Here is a 20,166-nt window from a genome sequence, read left to right as displayed (position 1 = left end):
TCCGTCATTTATGTTCTCAGTTAATTGATTAGTTATCTGATTCATGAAATGTCTGAAGATGATGAATGTCAGCTGGTCTTCACCAAACCTCAAAACGACGAGGTCAAAAACGAAGAAAAAATATATTATGGCCACAAAGAGGAGCAAAGAACAGAATTTAATTAGAATGTTAATCAATTATTAGATAAGCTGCAGCCCAACGTTGTTTTTCATCAGTTATTATACGAAGGTGGTTCAGTGATTAATATACAAAATACAGACAGAACATTTTGTATGACATATTTAATTAGATGCTTTTATGTGTTCATTCACATTCCGGTCAACATTGGTGCTATTGTGTTGAATTCAGTACTGACACCTAACAGTAGCTTCTTCAGTATTTTATTATCTCTGTAATGAGACAAGTTTAATTTGTGAAAAATAATAGTATGATAGTTTCAATATTATTCGAGCACACAGTCAGACACAGTGCAGTTCCAGCACAGTAATCCAGACCAACTGCACTTCTCTCTAACTTACAGTTCAGGTTAATCTCATGACTTAGATGTGCCTTCAGGTACTGGCTCAGATTGATTTGTGTTAATCGGTACTGGGTAGTACCAACATAATGCAGCCAGTACCATTAAAAGTACCAAAAGTACCCTACCCATCATGTTGAATTGTATCTGACTTGAGTCTGTCTCTCTGTTTCTTCAAGTGGTGTTAAACAAGCAAAGAGGAATATTTAACACACTTGCGTGTCAGTACTGGAAAACACTGCTAGACTCATGTTTATTCATTCACCCTCTCACTAAGTCACACGGGAGCTTACAACACAAATTGCATGTTTTTCATACCCTTTGACTTTTGCTATTGTAGGCTGTTTTTTTAATTAGTTAGAGTATAAAGTAAAAAAAAAAAAAAGAAACACTGACTGTTTATTTCTAGGGCGTGATGACAAAAATGTGTGAAGAATGACCGTGGAGTGCGATTGTTGAGTTCAACTCTCTCTCGCTCTAGAACCAAGTCTTAGCCCTTGACAAATCTTAACATTGGAAGACCAGCAAAATTCTACTCACAAGGTCAAAATGTCCTTTCAAATATATTGTAATCTAAATTTGTCCTCACAGCCTATTACAAAGATGTACACACACATATACAGAGGGAGAGGGAGGGGACATAAAAACACATGATTGCACTTTTGCGCCATCCCTTTCAGATACACACACACACACACACACACACACACACACACACACACACACACACACACACACACACACACACACACACACACACACACACACACACACACTTAGACTCGTCAGATGTGAGGCTTTGATAATGGCAAACACACCTCCAGCCTCACACTCCCGCTGAGGTTGGTTTCCCTATTCGCCCCCTACCCATCATGTGTGTCTCTCTCTCTCCTCCTTTCTCCTTCACCTCCTTCCTCCCCCTATCTCCATCCCTCTTCCCCCTTGTGGGGCTGTTGCTAAGGAGCCCTGGTGACCAGGGAGTTTTCTCATTGGTTAGAGGAGGTAGAGGAAAAGAGGACTGATGGAGGGAGGGGGTTAGGTTGGGGGTGGAGGGGGGTTTATGGGTAGCGGGTTTGGGGGTTGGATGATGAGTACAAAGTGAGATCCAGATGTTCTAATGAGGTGGCGGGCTGCCCAACCACAGCCAGGGAGGAGAAGAGGACAGGGCGGGTGGTTGATGGGTGAACAGAAACACAATTAGGAGAGATAACAGTTTACAGGTGGATTAAAAAAAAAAAAAAAAAAAAAAACTGGAGGAGATATAAACTGAACAGAATGGACATGGGTTCTGTGGAGTGAGTTAAAAAAAAGATGAGTGAAGTTTTGCTTTAGTAGACAAATATGATGAGATCAAAACAAAACAAGAGAGAGAGGGGAGAAGAAAGAAGGAGAAAGAGTCAGAGGGCATTTAAAAACAAAAGTGGGGAATGTGAGAGACAGCACTGTGAGGTGGTGGATGGAGAGAGAACGAGAGGCGGAGAGGGAGAGGCTGCTGCACCCTTTCATTTATTTCAGCTGGAACAAAGGAACATTACCTCTGGACACACACACACACACACACAAGCTGAAGCAACAAGCCATTTATCCACTGGTCATGAAATGAAAGGCTCAGAGTTTCTACACCTGCTCCGTCACCTGAGCTATAGGCTTTACATCCCGTGTTTTCGGTTTGCCTTTTCTTTTTTGTTCAAACAGCTCTGAAAGTGACAGCAAATGTTGATAAACAACTATTTCTGGTGTTTGAGCAGCAAATCTGTGTAGCTCTTCCAGCAATGTGTTATTCTCTAAGGTTTGGAGGTTAGGATGAATCAAATAATCTGTAATCTGTAATCTGAACATGTTGCTTTTTGCCTGCGGGAAAATTTGAAATGAGTTTGTTTGCAGATGAATTGATAATGAGAAAGAATGGTCGTTTGAACCAGTGGGTTCTCGCATTGTGGATTTGATTTGAAGATTTATGACAGCTGTCTGTCTTTCAGTGCCAAATCAGGAAACACTGAAGCAGGAAGTGATGTGGACGGACAAGTTGCTGTACCGTATGACATCTCCTATCTTTTCTTTTTAGAAATCTCCGTCCATAGCCATACACGCACACATGTGCATGCACACCTGCACATACTGCACTCAGTCTTGATAAACCATGTGCGGTGAAGCAGAGCTGTAGAGTTCCTGTCAGAAGGCTTTGGTTATGAGCAAACCTAACATTTATTTAACCTCCAGCTCCCTGCGACTCTCTGATTCACCAGCTCGGCTGTCTGATGGTGTAGTCATCATGTGGTTTAGCACCTTATTTTATATTAAGTATTAAGTATCAGAGGTTATAAAAGCATCATAGATCAGTGGTTAAATGTGGTGTTAATGTGGACTGGTGGATTTACATGCTGCCATTGTTTTTTTTAAATGTGATTCTGGAAAACCATTTAAAGAACTGAACACTTATGAGTGGCTGCCAGCTCCCAGTGGGTGGGTGTGGCTTTTGAGTGTGAACAGTTTGCCTGGAGGGATCACTAAATAGCCTCTTTGTATGTCATGAATTCATGATGTAATGTCAAAGGTGCGAGGGGATGTCTTTAGTGTGATTTGAATGTCAGTGGGAGGTCTTTAATATTTCAGATTAAAGATGGAAGGAGCGGGGTTCTTTGTTCAGCGATGTAAAATTGTCAGGAACCCTCTCTGGAAACACGCCCAGGTGGTTCTTTGTTTGTCTTTTATTGCTTTTGATCGGCTAACAGGCAGAGTAATGAATAACCATTGATCTGTTAAATTGTCAGGAATTTTAGCACAGGAAATCACTTGGTGCAATTTAACATTAGAAACAAAACAGCTGTGTTCGTCTGACTAAAACTGAAAGCCTGACTGAAATTGTACCAAATGTAATTTCTGAAAGTCAGACTAACACACACCAAACAATGCGATTGGAAATCAAATAACTAATGCACATACTGTATGTGCTCAGCCAGATGCTCCACTGTTCCCACCCCCTGGTCTTTGACCCCAGAAAGTGGTGTGTTTTTGGACTGATGAGGAGACGTAATTGGTCGAAATTCCCAATACTAACAATCTGAAAGAGACTGAAACCACTTGTATTAGTCCAGTAATTTATAGTGAGGGCAATGGCAGAGACTTTAAATAACCCTTTTTTCCATTTTAGATTCAGTGCTATGCCGTTACTGAAATAAATAGCTCCCAGTCAGTATCCCATTTCTTTTTCTTTCACCTTACGTCCTCCTTTCCTCTTTGATGCCATATTATCTGGTCTCTGTTCCTTTTCCTTGGTCTTGCTGCTGCTATCTCTCTGTCTACATCTGTAATTGCCTCCCTCTACTTCTTTCTGCCTCCGTCCTAGCTGTCTTTGTTGCTAAGATGGGTAGAAACCGATGGGGGTAACGAACTGGCAACCACTTGTATTTCCTCCTCAGCTAACATGAGCTCGTCGTGGTAGATCTGCAGAGGATTAGGATGACTTGGTGCAATGTGGTCTTATTTTTCTTGCGTGAGACGTTATTCATATATATAATAAACACACAGTGCTGTGGTCACTCATTTAGCATCATAGGAAATGGTTCCCTCTGATAATGCTCAGCCTTATACAAAATTCATGGCTAATATTGGTGTTTTTTATTAAAATTCGGATGGAAACTGTTTGATTTGATATGTATCATTTTGTTAGTTATGATTTTGGCTCATTTCCTGCTGTCCTTCAATGCCTCATGCATTATAATAGACCATTTTCATTGGGATATAACTAATAATATCAAGGTAGCTCTGTTTCATTTATAGGAACCATGTACTACTGAGCAATGCCAGTGACCTTGACACTTAAGCCTGAGACATGATAACCGAACAGCAAAATATCACATTTATTTCTTTAGGCATCAACATCATCTCCATAAAAACACACATTTGTTATAATCTGCAAAAAATTGATTTTCAAAAACATAGGACAACAACGTATTCTCTGAGAGACCTGTTTCTCATACACTGTTACTGGAATTTCTCTTGTTTTTTTAAAAAGAAAAAGACACATTTGTGCTTGAAATTAAACATAAACATCATTTATAACTGCAGAAATGGGCTGATGACAAGTCACACACACACACACACACACACACACACACACACACACACACACACACACAGACTCACGAAACCTGCATTTGCAGGTGTGTTTATGTGAACTTTGTCTGTTTGCGCGCACACATGCTGCAGGTGGCCATCATCATTAATGAAGTAATCTCATAAAAGAGACTGTATGGATGGACACAGGAAGTGTTTCAAATCACATCACTCCAGGAACTCTGGGATTGATTTATCTGGGATCGAGCTGCAGGGCACGTCCCTTTGGGGCAGGAAACACACACACAAACACACACATAATCAACTTTGCATCCTCCCCCCTTTCAGTTATTTCATCTCTGTCCTTGTGTTTGACACTAACACACATAAGGTCTTTAAAAATCCCTTTCTTTCCCATTCATGACTTCTTCCTCCTACTCTTTTCTCTCGTCTCACTACAAAATAAACCCAGCGAAGCTGCTTTCCCACTTTGTCTCGCCGTCTCTCCTGCTCTCTCCTTCCATGCGCTCTTCTTTCTCATTTTTCCATTAAAAGTAGGTCATTCTGCAACACTGAGCTGCAACCCCTGCCAAGACTGACATCCACATTGCCTGGCAACCACGCCGTTCACCCTGCACCCTCTTCATCCTCCATTCTCATTCCCTCCATCTCACCTTCCCCAGAGGTTGTGCTTGGTGCAAACGAGTGGCTTTGCTGTTTGACACCACTTTGTTTGGTCCCTGTTCTTCTTCAGTCGAGGGTCTGAGGGTTAGCTGAGCAGGGAACGAGTGCTAATTTTACACACAGAGTCAATGCCTTGTACACATGTACACTGTCAGAGTCACATTCATTCATAGGCTTAATTTTTCTTCCTTTTTAGCATGATGACCAAGATCAGCCGTTTCACTGAAGGGATACAGTGAGATTTGAATGCACCGATCTGTTGGAGAATGTGTTCAAGTAGAGCTCTTCAATCTCAGATTTCATATGCCCTCACAATCACATAAATGCACCACAAGCCATGGAACTGTGTGACCACACAAACACAATATTATTGTTGTGGTTTATCCAGTCTAAAGAAACGTCCACCTTTCAAATTAACCGTTGGGTTCATTTTCTCAAAGGAGCTGAACTCAAAGGCTTTCAGTGAGGGAAGGGATATTGTATTGATGTATTGAGCATCTTTAAGCTTTAAAACGCATACAAGCAAAACTAACAAATCTAAAAAGCTATTCGCTTTCTTTTTTGGTTTAAGAATTCCTCATGATGTAAACTAACAACACATTTACAAGAACCATTAGAGGCTTTAGTGGATACTGCAAACACAAATAGAGCCAATTATGTCTTTAGACACAAACATGAACTCCACACCTCCCACACATTTTCTAATTATCCCATCAGTTCCTGACACTGGTTGTCACGGCAACCCTTTTAGAGGTAATTTACACATAGGAAATCATATTACTGTCATACAGGCAGTTTTCCTCCCAAACCTCTTTAGCATGTGACCTGTGACCCGCGTGTGTGTGTGTGTGCAAGGACAAGAGAGAGACAGACAGACCGATATTTATCAGTGTGTGTGATTGTGCGTGTGAGAGTCTGAGCACATTGATGCACCGGGTTCAAAGGAGACCCACACCCACACACACACTTAGAAAGACAGAGAAAAAGAGAGAGAGAGACCTTAGGGAGAGTCATTAGTGAATAGTTGAGTGCCTGACCTGTTACAGTAAATCAGCAGGGAATAGCAGGTGATAGACTGGACATCAAACTACTCACAAAAACACACAGACACACACACACATCGTGTCTGAAAGCAGGGCAGCTACACTGGGATGTGTGTAATCACCATCGATCATTTTTTATTCACTTTACACATTCGGTGTAGGCTTTTATTATTTACATCCTGTTTAGATCTTTTATTTAGACACACTGTCATCCTTTCCCAATGAGTCACAGTTTCACTATCTCTGAACCAAAATAACTTAAGTTATTTACATGTCTACAGACATGTGTCAATGTGATATGCGTGTGCTACTTTTGGCATTTTGAGGAAATGATATGATGAATGAGTTGATGTTCAGGCACAAAACATAGCTGGTCAGGGCTGAGGGAAAAAATATAATGTTTTTTATTCTTATAGCAGCAACATCCTCTCCATAAAAAAGCACACATCAATGCATCCAAACGTTATATTCTGTAGAGAGAGGGCGACTTTAACACTTCCAATGGTTTACAGAAAAATGTTGCACGAATGCAAGAAGCATCTCTGCTGAAAACATACCACTGCAGCCTTTTACATTCGTCTCAAGTAGGGCATATAACTACCATACCCTTTGGCGAAGCACTTAACCTAGTTAAACAGTTCTCCACGAGATGTTTAATATGAGCTGTGCCATGCTCAAAGGGGGGGGGGTTACTGTACTGTATAGCTTACGCATATTCACAGATCAGGGTTAAAGCTACAATATTTTGCAACTTCTGGAAATCGAGCTTGTACTATAGCATTAGACGAGAAAGCGAATCACTCCACTCCTTCCACCCGTCCATCCCCTGCTTCTTCTTCACCTTTGTCTGTGTTGTGTTCGCTGTCAAAGCTCATGGAGGAACAATGGAAGAGCCTCCTCCAGTGATTTTGACGAGTGTCAGTATTGCTGTTTTTCTGATTTACTGCAAACATTGCAGCCAACAACAATTTTGTATACAAAAAGACAGTTGAGTGGCCACCTAATGCAATCGTGATTATCATTGTCACCTCACAGCAAGAAGGTCACCCTTTTGAATCGCAGTTCAACACAGGGCCTTGCTGCATGAGGTTTTCATTCTGTCCTTGAGTTTTGATAGAGCAAGGGTTAATTTAAGTAAAGGCTAAGACTCTAGATTATAAATATGAATATAAATGTTTTTGTCCTGATATGTTGACCCTGAGATAGGTTTGCTGTTCAGGGTGTAGAAGATAAAATGGATGACACTGTTTCCATCCATGGTCGCGCGTTGTGATCCATGTTGAGTTGTGTGATCAAGTGCTTTCCAGTCGCTGGTCCAGACACATGTTCATGTGCATTATTGAGTCCCTCCTTGTGAAGGTGTAAGCCCTCGTATGTATGGCTTGTTTGCTCCAGCTCTGACCAGAAATGACATGACACACTTTGGTGGACATAGTGTATGGTTTGCTCGAAAGTATGATGTTTTTTACTGCACTGATTATCTCGGAGATACAGTGCGCTTTTATATTTCCACAGAGGATCGTCCTCTATTTCTCCAGGCAGCTGCGAATGTGTGTGTTAGTGTGTGGAGCATCAACAACACAGACGAGAAGGATAAAAAAGAAAAGAGGGAAAGAGCATCCTGTGATCCTAAGGGCAGTGGCTGGCGCACAGACAAGTCCTTTTATACGCAAACATACAGTTGGAGATACAACACTGCTGCAGACAGTCCTAAGGCGTGTGTGTATATGTGTGTGTGTGTACACTGCTGTCTGCTTCTTTCTGCGCTCAGGCTAACAAAGACTAATGAGCAGTCAGCACATCTGACTTGAGTCTACTCTTCAGAGTTAAGCAGCACAGTTTTGCTTTGTCTTTCGGAGCCCATTTAACTGTTCATTGTTATCCATTGCATGCAAAGTGGTTCATTTTGCATGACTTACAGCCTCTGGTGTACACATAATCCTTAGTAGCAGTAGTAGTAGTAGTAGTAGTAGTGGAACACGGAGTACTTGAACAATGCCCGATCGGTTGAACTGAAATTAGTAATTGAACTCTAATTTACCATTTGTCAAGCTATTTAAGCTACACTACCCTGCAAGCAAGGTGCTATAATTCACAATGTCCTAATATTGTTTTTTTTTGTCTTATTTTTGTGTCTCATCAGGTCAGCTAAGTGGTCACAACAGTGGGTGGACAGACCAAGTGTCCACATCAGCGCATGTACTGTAAGTCCCTTTTTATGTACTCGGATTTTGAGACTATGTATTTGGTTCACTGAATAATCTGAGTTGTTTGACATTGACGGATATATTGGTCTCATTAAATTGTAGAAATTGTAGGAATTGTAGGAATTGGAGCAGCTGCTGTCTTACCTGCAGTATTTATTATGTATTATTATTTATTTAAGTAAGTCATGTTATTACTACAGTGGAGGGCTGAGCATAATTGTGTCTGACAGTTGGAGGGTTATTTTAGGGATGTTTGTTGTAAAAGATCAGCAACAAGGTAGAGGGGCAATTCATGAGTTAACGCCTTCAGCGTTGCCACTGAGTCACACACCTAAAATAGAATGGACTTAAAAAAACAACAGCACACAAATATTTTATCATGTTAACAACTGGCAGCCACACTACTGTGGAGTTTCATGACCTTAAAACGAAACACTCACAGTACACAGTACACAGGTGTTTACCTATACCTAACCTCATGTTCATACCTGTCAGTCAGTCTTTCCAAAATCATATTAATGAGCTCATAACCTTTGAATAATTAGTAAATGCAATGCAATACAAAAGAAGGGGTTTAATGGAAGTATAAATGCCATGTAAAGGCTGCAGCTTTGTTGTCAATACTTGAATAAAACAAATGCACAGTAAGGCATTGATTAGTCTGTCAACTTCATCGTCAAACTTTGATATCAGCACAGGTAGTAGACTAAAGTATGTGGGTGGTGATGATGATTGTGTCCAAATTACCAGCACACATTGGTATTATTCGTGAGTGAGAATGATACAAGGGAGTTCCTGCTGGAGTAAAAACATCATCATCGTCTGCATAAAGACTGATATGCTGCTCAGTTTGATTCAGCAAATCCATGTTGTATTTCATTAGGAGAAAGTTTTAGATAATTGTGTCCAAGCAAAACAATGATGAGGGCAACAAAATAAATCTCCTAGTGTTCTGGCAAAATGTGATGCAGATGTGTGAACTGGCTGGGGATACATTACATGTTAAGGCTTTTAATGACAAAAACAAAAAATAGAGTCCTGACAAAGCAAAACAAAACAATATCAAAGACAAAATAGGACAATAAAAGAGCCATCTCTACAACTGAAATTATGCATTGTATGTACAATATGCAATCTGTTGTGTGAGAGCAGATGATAAGAGTCATCTACACTCACACTGACATTCTAGTTGAAGAATGATGTGTATTGTGTATTCATAATACTGGGTTTTTGTATGTATTTGCATACACACATTAACATGCTTGAGCATGTGTTTGAATGTGTTATCATAATATTAACCTCAGGCTGACCCAAAGTTAATCTGATCTAGTTCATTTTTGGCAAACTGGTTAGGTCCCCTGTGGTTTTTATTGGTGATTATTCTGACATTGAACTCAGCAGAAACTTATGTTACGTTCTGCTAAATGTCCACATGAATAAACATGTGGGACATGTAAAAATGAAATGCAGAGAAGAGTAGATTCTTTTTATACTGCTATGTTAATCAACGTATAGTATGCTATGTGACTGACCCCGTTTCTCTCGGTGTATCACCATGTTGATGATGCACTCTACCTTTATCTATCTCTATTAATTCATTCATTCATCTTCTACCGCTTTATCGTCCGCATGGGGTTTATGGGTGCCAATACCAGCTGGCATCGCCAGTCCATTACATAGAGAAAAAAAACCGTCCACTCTTACACACAGCTCTGGTCAATTGAGATCGTTGAATACGCCTAATCTCCAGATCTGCATGTTTTTGGACTGTTTGAGGAAACTTGGAGAACCCGTAGAATTAACTCATTAATGCTGAATCAGGTTTTCCTTCTTTTGGCCTGTATTGGACTATTATGTTGTTATCCCTTCCCTCTACTTTGTCTTCTTGTTGTTTGTGTGTGTGTGGGTCCGTGTGTATGTGTGTTCGCATGCAGTAATTAACAGAGATAGGGTGATACTGGTCAGGTTTCACACCAGCTGGTCTTCAGAGTGTGCTTTGTGTGCGTTTGTGTGAGTGTTGAGGGTGTGTCGAGGGTGCGTTTTCATCCATGTGTAGCCATGTAGTGTACCTCCCTCTACATCTGCCTACGCATGTGTGTGTGTGTGTGTATGTGTATGTGTGTTTGGCTCCTCTTGCCACCCAACGCTCAAGTCTTTGCTCCCCATGGGAAGATGAGCTATTTAATTGAATATTGTAGGTTTGACACACTGCCAGATAGCTTGTGGAAGGTGTTTTGGGTGGTTTTGGATGAAATCTGACAACTGCCCTCAGGCCAAAAAGCTGTTGGTGTCCCATCTCTTGTTGTGTCAGTCTGTTCCTCTGCTCACATGAGATTCTTTTAAAATGTGAGCAAACGTTATTAATCGATATCAGGATATAATACTGGTAATGACGTTCTAATGGAATGCCATGGTAACAGTATTTACTTTTAAATGTCTTATGTTTTGTCAACAGTGATTTCCAGGAATCTTGTAGATACATCACTATGGAATTATTTATAATTATAGATAAATCCTGGTTTCCACCAGATATATAATAAAAGTAGATTCTTGAAATATTCAAAGATAATGTAGTTAAACCACGTATAGCATCTTTAATCAATGTATGAACATTTTAATGGGAGAGAGTTGTGTAAGTGATTTCATTATATTTATATTTCAATATTTAGTCCAAGTCTGGCAAACTGTTCCCCACCTATCGCCCATTGTCAGCAGAGATAGGCACAGCATCCCCCGCGACCCTCCGGTGGAGGATAAAGTGGTAGATAATGGTTGGTTGGTTATTTAGTCTATTTAGTCTCTATTTTAGTCCTACTTATAGGAGTAGTGTGTTACTGTACGTCACTTTTCCCACATTTGAAAGGGCAGCCATATGGTGAATACCCCACCACCACCACACTCCTATATGATTTTATTTATTTGATCATTTTTTAATTCAGCCTGATGTCATGTAGTTTTGAGCTGAAGGACTGATCTTGGTGGGAGATGCAGCAGCGTGCTGGGGACAGGGATTAACAGTGGGCAGGTGGTCCTGGTATGATTGCCAGTACAGAGACTTGGCTGTCATGTGGACGTGGTGGGGAGTAAATTAGAAAGCTTTGGCTGGTAGCTGAATATTTACACAAGCTGAAGAGGTGACACCAGGGATTGCAAGAAAACACTGATTGATCATCTGGTGTACGAAGGGTTGGTTTCAAATCTCTTTCTCTCTTTCAAATATGGACTTAAATCACAAACATTCATTCTAACACAACTCATGGAATATTATGCAAAGCAACAGAGCACAGTTCAGGACCAAGTTCAGACCAAACACCACGCCCTTAGTGGTGTGTTTTTGTAGGCAATTGGTATTTTTAATGCTGTGGCATGGTGTGTTTGAAGGTTTAACCTCAATGTTTTCTCTCTTTGACAAGTGTTTGCTGTTTTCTGTGCATAAAAAAACATAGTGATCTAATTCATTGTCTAAGCAGATAGTTTTTTTTTAATCATGATGCATGTATAATGTGTTTATCAAATGTCTTGAGATTTTATTCACCATGTAATTAATACCTAAACTGTGTCATAGGTTGGAATTCAAAAGACACATTTGTAACTTCAAATTAAATAAATCTGAAAGGACACTGATGAGATTGAAGTAATACGATTGATGGGGTGAGAGTTATACTTCTAGCAAATAATTCAAACTGAACTTCACGTGAGTCACAGAATCAGTGCCACAGAGATTCTCCTCAGCTTTGTTTCCATGCTGGTCTCTCCGATGAGCCTCACTGGGACTCAGCTGTGAATGTAGGCCAGAGTTGACACTTTCTCTTCATGCCAGAATACATATAGACTGCACCGCACCCCCAGTTTATATCGTACATATTCTGCACACTCTACTATTCTGTCGTTTCCTAACCATCTGTCTCCATGTCACAGGACCTTGGCACGGCTGTCGGCAGAACCATTTAGCCAATCAGAAGAGGTGAGAGGCGAGGTGAGCCAATCAGGGAGAGATGTTGGGGCAGGGCAGGCATGCGGCCCTGGCTCGCCTCTCATTAATGCTTCTACTGTGGCGTGAAGCAACACCCATCGTAGTCCCACAAGACCGTAAGTCATCAAGTCATCATCAGATCCTCTTCAACTCCAAATGTTGCAGCAAATTGTATTTAATAAAACTGGAGATGTATAGATAATTTGATAGATAATTGATATAGTTTGTGCATTGTTAACATTAACACGCACACAGGCACTCATTCTGTCCATTATGACATGCTATTAGATAGATTCCACAGGGAAGTATAAATAGAAGCGCAAATGAGAAAGGGAGAATCTTTCCCTTTTTTTTTTTTTTTTTTTTACACGCACACCTTTTTTACTGGGGAAACACACACAAACACACACACGAAGATGGATGTTTCTCCATTGCTTTATGAAAAATGATTTTAAACTGACAGAGCACCAAGGACACCTGGCTTATATGCCCCACTTTCAGTGGGAAAACAAAAAGTGGGCCATCAAACTGTTGCAGAAACCCTAAAAGATGATTGATTAATGTCGGGGCTTTTTTGGCTATATCAATATAAATTCACTACTCAAAAAATACATAGAACATTTGTCTTGTCATGTTTAGATATTTTAATGTAGGAATGTTACTGATTGCATCTTTAATACTTGCCGCCACAAAACACCACACTTAGTGGATTTGCATGTTTGATTTCAGACTCAATATGAGATTTGATCGTGATCTCTTATTCATATTTTTTTTTTAAATGACAATGAACTGGATACTCAGTTTTCAGTTGGACGTTCATTTCATTAATAAGGGTCACTGTCCTCTGTCCCACTGCCCCCCATGGTGCCTCCTCTCTCTGTTTTTTTATGATCCCGACCTTTCAACCCTGGCCTTATGATGCTCTATTGATCGAAACACACACACACACACACATGCCCACACCCTGCCTAACAGAGAGAGCATTAAGGAGGATACACTTAAAACTGTGTGACCTCTCCTCATCTATTTGCCACATTGTCACCAGCTGAGCCAAAGCTTCATTAAAATCATCAGGTCACTTCTAGAAAGGTCATTTCCACTTCAGTAAGGCACACATGACAATACAGCGTCCATGTCATGTATGGTGGCTGTGTGAAGTAGAACAAAATACAAACAAAATGTAAAATCTGACCTAACCCTAACCCATATAAAACTGTATCACATGTTACTCTAAATATCATCCATTTGCCTCAATAGTCATTAAATCAGTCAAACTCTATTTGTATAGCAGTTTTTGTTTAGTGTGCTTCACTGATGACTGACAGGCGTCATCCCTCCATAACAATGACCCCATGGGTTGCCTTTGCAGCAGCTCATTATGGCCTGTATTCAGGTCGTATTATTAGGAGACCTCTAGTGGAGATAGTAATGATGATGGGAGCAAAGGAGGAAGTCCATTGACATATATAGAGAAAGTCTCGGTCAAAGGGCAGAGGTCAGGGTGGTGGATGGGCGGTATGACAAAGCATTAGAATTTGATCATGAACAATGATTTTTATATTAATTAAGTACATATTTAAGCCACAACTATGGTCTTTGCTCAGCTCGACGTTATCGCTTGCTGTGCTGATTGATGTAAGTGTCGTGTGTTTGCTGTTGCATTATGTTCCACCTGCTGATGACACTGAGTCCACAAATCTGACAGTGATGTGACCAATTGGCCCCGCCCCCTCAATCAACACTCCCTTTTACTGCGGTCATTCAAAGCAATGGTCTGCTGGTGGACTGTCCCACTTCACATGCTGCCTAAACCAAACCCAACCCAACAATGACCATTCATTTTTTTTACCATGCCATTCCCAAGAATAGTGATTGACCAATCCCATAGTTTTGGCATTGCAGGAACAACTACAGTAATATAAACTATTTGGTTTATAGTTTGTATTTATACTGCACTTTTCTTGTCTTAATATCCACTCAAAGTGCTTTCCACTAGAGTTTTCACTCCTTCACTCCCACTCACATGGTATTCAAAGAGCATCTATATACAGTGCTCTTTGAAACATCATTCACAACGAGGTACCAGGGGCAATTTGGTGTGAAGTGTCTTGCCCAAGGACACATCGACTTGTAGACTACAGGAGCTAAGAAATCATATTTATACCAATGTAAAATTAATGTGTGGAAGCCTGCTTCATAACATTTTGAAAGTAGATTAAATATATTTTTTTAGTTTATACATCATTTTACCACATCATTATAAAGTGCATATTGATCATTCACCACTTTTTATTGCAAGTTTATTATAATGATAATAATAATAATAATAATAATAATAATAATTTGGATCAGAAAATGATGCTGTAGGAGAGATTGGACTCTTCAAGACTCCTCCCTGTGTCAGAGTGAACAAAGGCTCCACATGCTCTTTAGATGATGGTTTAATTCTGTCGACAGAGAGGAAGAAAAAACCCACCTGCTTGGTGTTCATTTATCTACTTAGCTGCTTCACAGCAAACTGCACTATTGACCTTTATCGATGAGTGCTCTCAACACATCCTCACAGACATGTGCACAAACTCACACTAGATACATCTCCATAATTATAATTATATTTAGGAGCCCATGTGGTGAATACAAGCCCACTTGAATTCAGTAAATAGATGTATGCAATTTGTAAAGCATATTTTTGAATTCAGCTTATTTATTGAATAAATACATTCATAATGTTTTTATTTTAACACCCTGTCTTCTAGTCCGGCACTTAAAATACCAGTTTTGGAATTCCTTGTTTATTTACTTGCTGCATCATGCTGTATTTTTTTTTTTTCTCACTCTTATTCAGTTGTGTGTCACTCTCCTTTCAACATGAATTCAGGATATTGCAGTACCACTGCAGGCTATAGTAAACAGCCATGCTTATGAAGCTTTAAAAGCAATTATGAATGTGTTTTTCTTTTTTGTCTAGATGATTAATTGTCAACAACAACAAAAAACACTTTGAGATTTGAGTAAAGTCTGACTTATATGTATGTTGTTGTTTTTTTTTTCTCTTTCTCACTGTTCACCCTTTGCTGAAATGGGAACTCATTACAGGTGAGTCACCAGTCACTGTTTCACTGTTTCAGTCTGGAGATCATATTATTTCTATCATTACTAATATTGCTTCATAATTTATATTCAACATAACGTATAAATGCTATGCCAGTGGTCCCCAACTGTTCCAGTCCAGATTTCCCTTCAATTTAAGGCCTACACATCTACCGACATACCGTAGTTCCCATCAGACAAAACTCAACTACCCCAAAATGGACGCCTCCAGCTGGCAACCACTGAGCTTTAGCGTGATAACTTATTTATTTAGAATGTATTTATAACATGTTGTAAATGTCTTTAATAGAATTAACATTCACATTACAATCTGTTTTGTGTTTTTGCCTTATGTTGGACTAACAGCAAAGATCCAGCAAGAGAGTAAGTGTCCCTTTAACACACCAATAATAATATTCCTATCCCTATCTGTATAGCTGAGAGTTTGTAGTGCAGTGTGTTAATATGATCTACATATTAACTTAATCCATCACATGTGGGGGGTGGGCAATATGGGCAAAAAATATATTTTGAAGATAACGATAATTAGTCGATATCCTTTCAATATTTGATTTTAATCATCTGAGTTATAAGTCATTCCTTCTTGCTCACAGATTATATCAATGGATACTAGGTTTTATGTATTTATTTATCTTTCATTTAGCCACAAAGATCCCATTGAGTATACGATCTCTTCTTCAAGGGTCTCCATAGATGCTAAATGTCATGTGATCATATAAGCCCACTAGTGGTCATGTAACACTGCTGCAGCGAGGAAGTCTTCTGCTACATGCTTTCAGCAAATGTTTTAGTGCATGCTTCATTAGTTAAATTACAAAGCTATTAAAATGCTCAATAATGTCAATGTGCACGTCTTTAAAAGAACAATTATCTTAGACGATATATCTTGCCCACCCCATTTAAAGTGTGTGAGTCTTTGACAATGAGGTACAAGCTGGTATATTAAATTTTTGTTTCTCATGCCGTAAGAGTAGTCTTATGGTTGCCATAGCAACACGGGGGATATGTATAATACATAGCTACTTCATTTGTGGATTAGATTAGCTTGAAGTGCTTTAGTTAGAGAGAGTGGGAAATGTTCCTCTTTCATATTCTTTGTGCTTGAATGGTAGTTTATTATATTTTTAAATTTCTATATTTTCTTATTGTTAATAAATCCCATATGCAAAACCAACAGAGTGTGTATTCAGCTTTCAAGGGTGTATGTCACATTTGTGAAGTCAGACACATTATTCCTTCATTGCCATGAACACACATATCCTCTCTTCTCCTGACGACCTTCAAACATAATAGAGCACCATATCCACTGCGTGAAATATGTTCCCCAAAACTGATTTATTTTGATTTATTCCTGTGTGGGTGTTTGAGGTCCTGTTAATGATCTTTTATTACAAACAGTGGATCTTAACCATGTATGTATGCACACAAGTCCTTCCAGAAAGCGTTACCAGTGCTGTGTGCCTGCATGTGCCTGAATGTGTGCGTACATGCTATGGACACAACCTCATTTGTGTCACTTTCTCTTTGCCCCCTCCTCCCACAGTGAAGCAGCCCCCCACTATAATCAAACAGTCGGGGAAGGACTACATTGTCGATCCCAGAGATAACATCATCATCGAGTGTGAGGCCAAGGGCAACCCAGTGCCAACGTAAGCATTATGCACACACACACACGCACAAAGTGTTGTGTTTCCATGACATCAGAGGGCATTGCATTGATTTATATTCATATACATTACACTTTCTCTTACCTTATCCTTAAATAACCTACACCTTGTCTCACTTAAGGTTACCTAAAACCCAAACCTACACCAAACCAGACCTATTCTTAACCTACTCTTACCTACTAAACCTAACTTAAAGGTGCCATATGTAAGAATGTGGCCAAAAACGGTTACTGCATTCAAATTCAAAATACCGAGGTCTTTTAGGTTTCGTTTTCTGATGTAACTGGCAACCCGTGGTTGCTCGGCAGCTGAGACTCTACTGACTGCAATGATTGGTAGACGGCGGTAGGTGGCACCACATGCCAAAACATGATTTCAAAACATAAACATGATTTGCAGTCTGCAAAAATCTTTTTTGAATGCAAATATTTTGGCTGTACTGTTGTTGTTGGTGAGTTCAGTTTGTTATATGAACATTATTCCTGAGTCTCTATGACATATAAGAGGATTTTATGGCCAGGTGCTTTAGATTTATTACATAATGCACCTTTAACCTACCCCAAATTTTGCTTATAATCATATCATGACCCTAAAATATGATATTTCTGCAGTAAAACAATATAATTAGCTTCCTAGGCAAAGCCAGTTTGAAACGTCAGAGGGAGGAAGGACATATTTGATACTACTCATAAACCAGTGTGTGTATTGTTGTCACAAACTGTGCATTTAACTGACATGAAATTATAATAGTTGACATGATGTTGCAGGTAATTCAGTAATCTGACCAATGTGACTAAGTGAAAAGAAACCCTGCGTCTTTCCAGTCTGATAGCTAGAGTCTAATCAAGGAAAAGCAGCACAGCTGAGGACAAAGCAGTCAATGTTCAATCTCTCAATCTCATCTGCTGCCTCTGGTCTGTCCTTGTATCTCCTTGTCTGGCTCCATCCAGCTCAGTCCTGTGTCACACTGAGAGACTTGTGAGGAGTGACAGTGCCAATCAAATTTGTTCTCCTGCAACTCCTGCCCTCTTGTTTCTGTCTGTCTATCTTTCGCTCTCACACACTCATAGGACTGCAACGATTATTCTGTTAATCCATGACTTGGTTTGACTGTTTGTTTTTTCAATAATTAAAAGAAGCCTGCTGGTTTTTTCAGCTACTTAAATGTAAATATGTTCTGGTTTCCTTGCTCCATATAACAAAGTGATCATTAAAACAGTGAGCAAAACAACAACATTTCCACCGATCCAATGTTTTCTGACATTTTACAGACCAAATAAGTACTTGATTAATCATCAAATATAATCCTTAGTTGCGGCCCTGCTCACACAACACAGTTACATGTTAGCACCCATTCCCTGTTCACTTACGTCCCTCTTGACATAAATGTCTTGCCTCCAAGCTGCTTGTCTGCCCTCTAACAAACCTTTAAACTCAACATGACACCTGCCTGCCTGCCTCCTACAGCAGCAGTGTCCCAAACTGTCAACACAGAGGCTGCATAACATTCTGTCTTTGGGAAAGCAGAGTATTGTGCTCCACTTGTGCCCTGTTCATTTTTTGAGATTGATATGTAGCTTTAAGGATTAGGTACATCATTTATTTCATGTCCTGGTAGCCGCTAATGTATACAGTTGTCTGTAGTTGAAACACAAATTTCACTGTTTTCAGAAACAAATTATATGTGTGCTTAAGGAAGTGTAACACATCAACCTGAGTAACAGTGATGGACCAGCAGATTATACTACAGTTTATGTGGCTCTCTCTCTTTCATCGTCATGTCTTTATCTAATTTCACGTTGTTTTGCTCCACATACAGAAAAAACATGCAAATCCCATGTGCGCACATGCATTTTAAGTGCTATTCACACACCTACAGAAGTGGAGCAGACACACGCACACACAAACATGCTGGGTCTCCACTGATTACATCAGCAGGGGTTTGACCAGCTCCGGACAGTGGGACATTGTTTTTCTGGAGACAGATTGGCTTTATATAAGACACACATACACTCATACACACAAACTGGCTCTCCCTTTCCCAGGAACGTCATTGTTGCTCTTGTGATGCACTTAGTTGACTATTCATGCTCATGAAACATTCAGCGAAGGAGATCGTTCACGTATTCACTCACAATCGGCCTCTCACTACACAACTTACGCCACAACACAGCTCTGGTCTCCGGGCGCCTCTACAATGCTCCATTGTTTCAGCTCAGTGCTGCACTGCACCTCAAACGCACAGACTGTAACTTGCTTAAAGATGACAGGAAGCATATTTTGTAAATCCACACTGAACACTTAGAAGTGATTGGTATATATTGACAGGTGGGACCTAACCAGGGAGTCTCTGGATGTAGTCTCCTGTACATAGGTCCATAGGAAATTGAGCCAACTCCACCTCAAATATTTTCCAGAGCATTTTATGATTTCACTAACTAGTTCCAGGTCTTCTCCGATACAGCATGATGTCAATTCAATCACTACATGTATTGTGGTGTGGACACCCCTGCTCTTCCAAACCATGGGTACTTATAGTTTCATAACACCAACCTGGTGACGACAAAATATGACACTCGAGGCAGTGTCAGTCAGTCGGAACATCTTCAGATCCAGGGAACAACAATGTTACAACTTAACAATGTCTGCCTTTGTTTCATGTGTTAGGTTCTCATGGCGAAGGAACGGGAAGTTATTCAACATCGCCAAAGATCCAAGGGTGACGATGCGAAAACGCTCCGGGACGTTGGAGATCGGTTTCCGTAGTGGAGGACGACCAGTAGACTACGAAGGAGAGTACCAATGTTTTGCCGAAAATGACTTAGGAATGGCTATGACCAACAAAATCCTCCTCCGCGTGTCGAGTAAGAACATCTAAAAAATTATTACACATTTTAAAATGTATAG

The 20,166-nt window shown here is 39.9% G+C and overlaps 1 protein-coding gene across 1 annotated transcript in view; it reads left to right on the top strand.

Moving 5' to 3' along the window:
• Positions 1 to 20,166, top strand: part of nfasca (neurofascin homolog (chicken) a) — an 89,831-nt gene that overhangs the window by 39,780 nt on the left and 29,885 nt on the right. The window contains 5 exon segments of the mRNA XM_083892802.1: positions 8,445 to 8,505; positions 12,427 to 12,597; positions 15,938 to 15,955; positions 17,136 to 17,241; positions 19,927 to 20,123. Of these exon segments, the coding sequence (XP_083748928.1) occupies positions 12,504 to 12,597; positions 15,938 to 15,955; positions 17,136 to 17,241; positions 19,927 to 20,123 (415 nt within the window). The 5' untranslated portion in view covers positions 8,445 to 8,505; positions 12,427 to 12,503.

This window comes from Microchirus variegatus, assembly GCF_963457635.1.
Source record: "Microchirus variegatus genome assembly, chromosome: 7".
NCBI classification, from domain to species: Eukaryota; Metazoa; Chordata; class Actinopteri; order Pleuronectiformes; family Soleidae; genus Microchirus; species Microchirus variegatus.
This window is presented reverse-complemented; position numbering and strand designations above follow the sequence as displayed.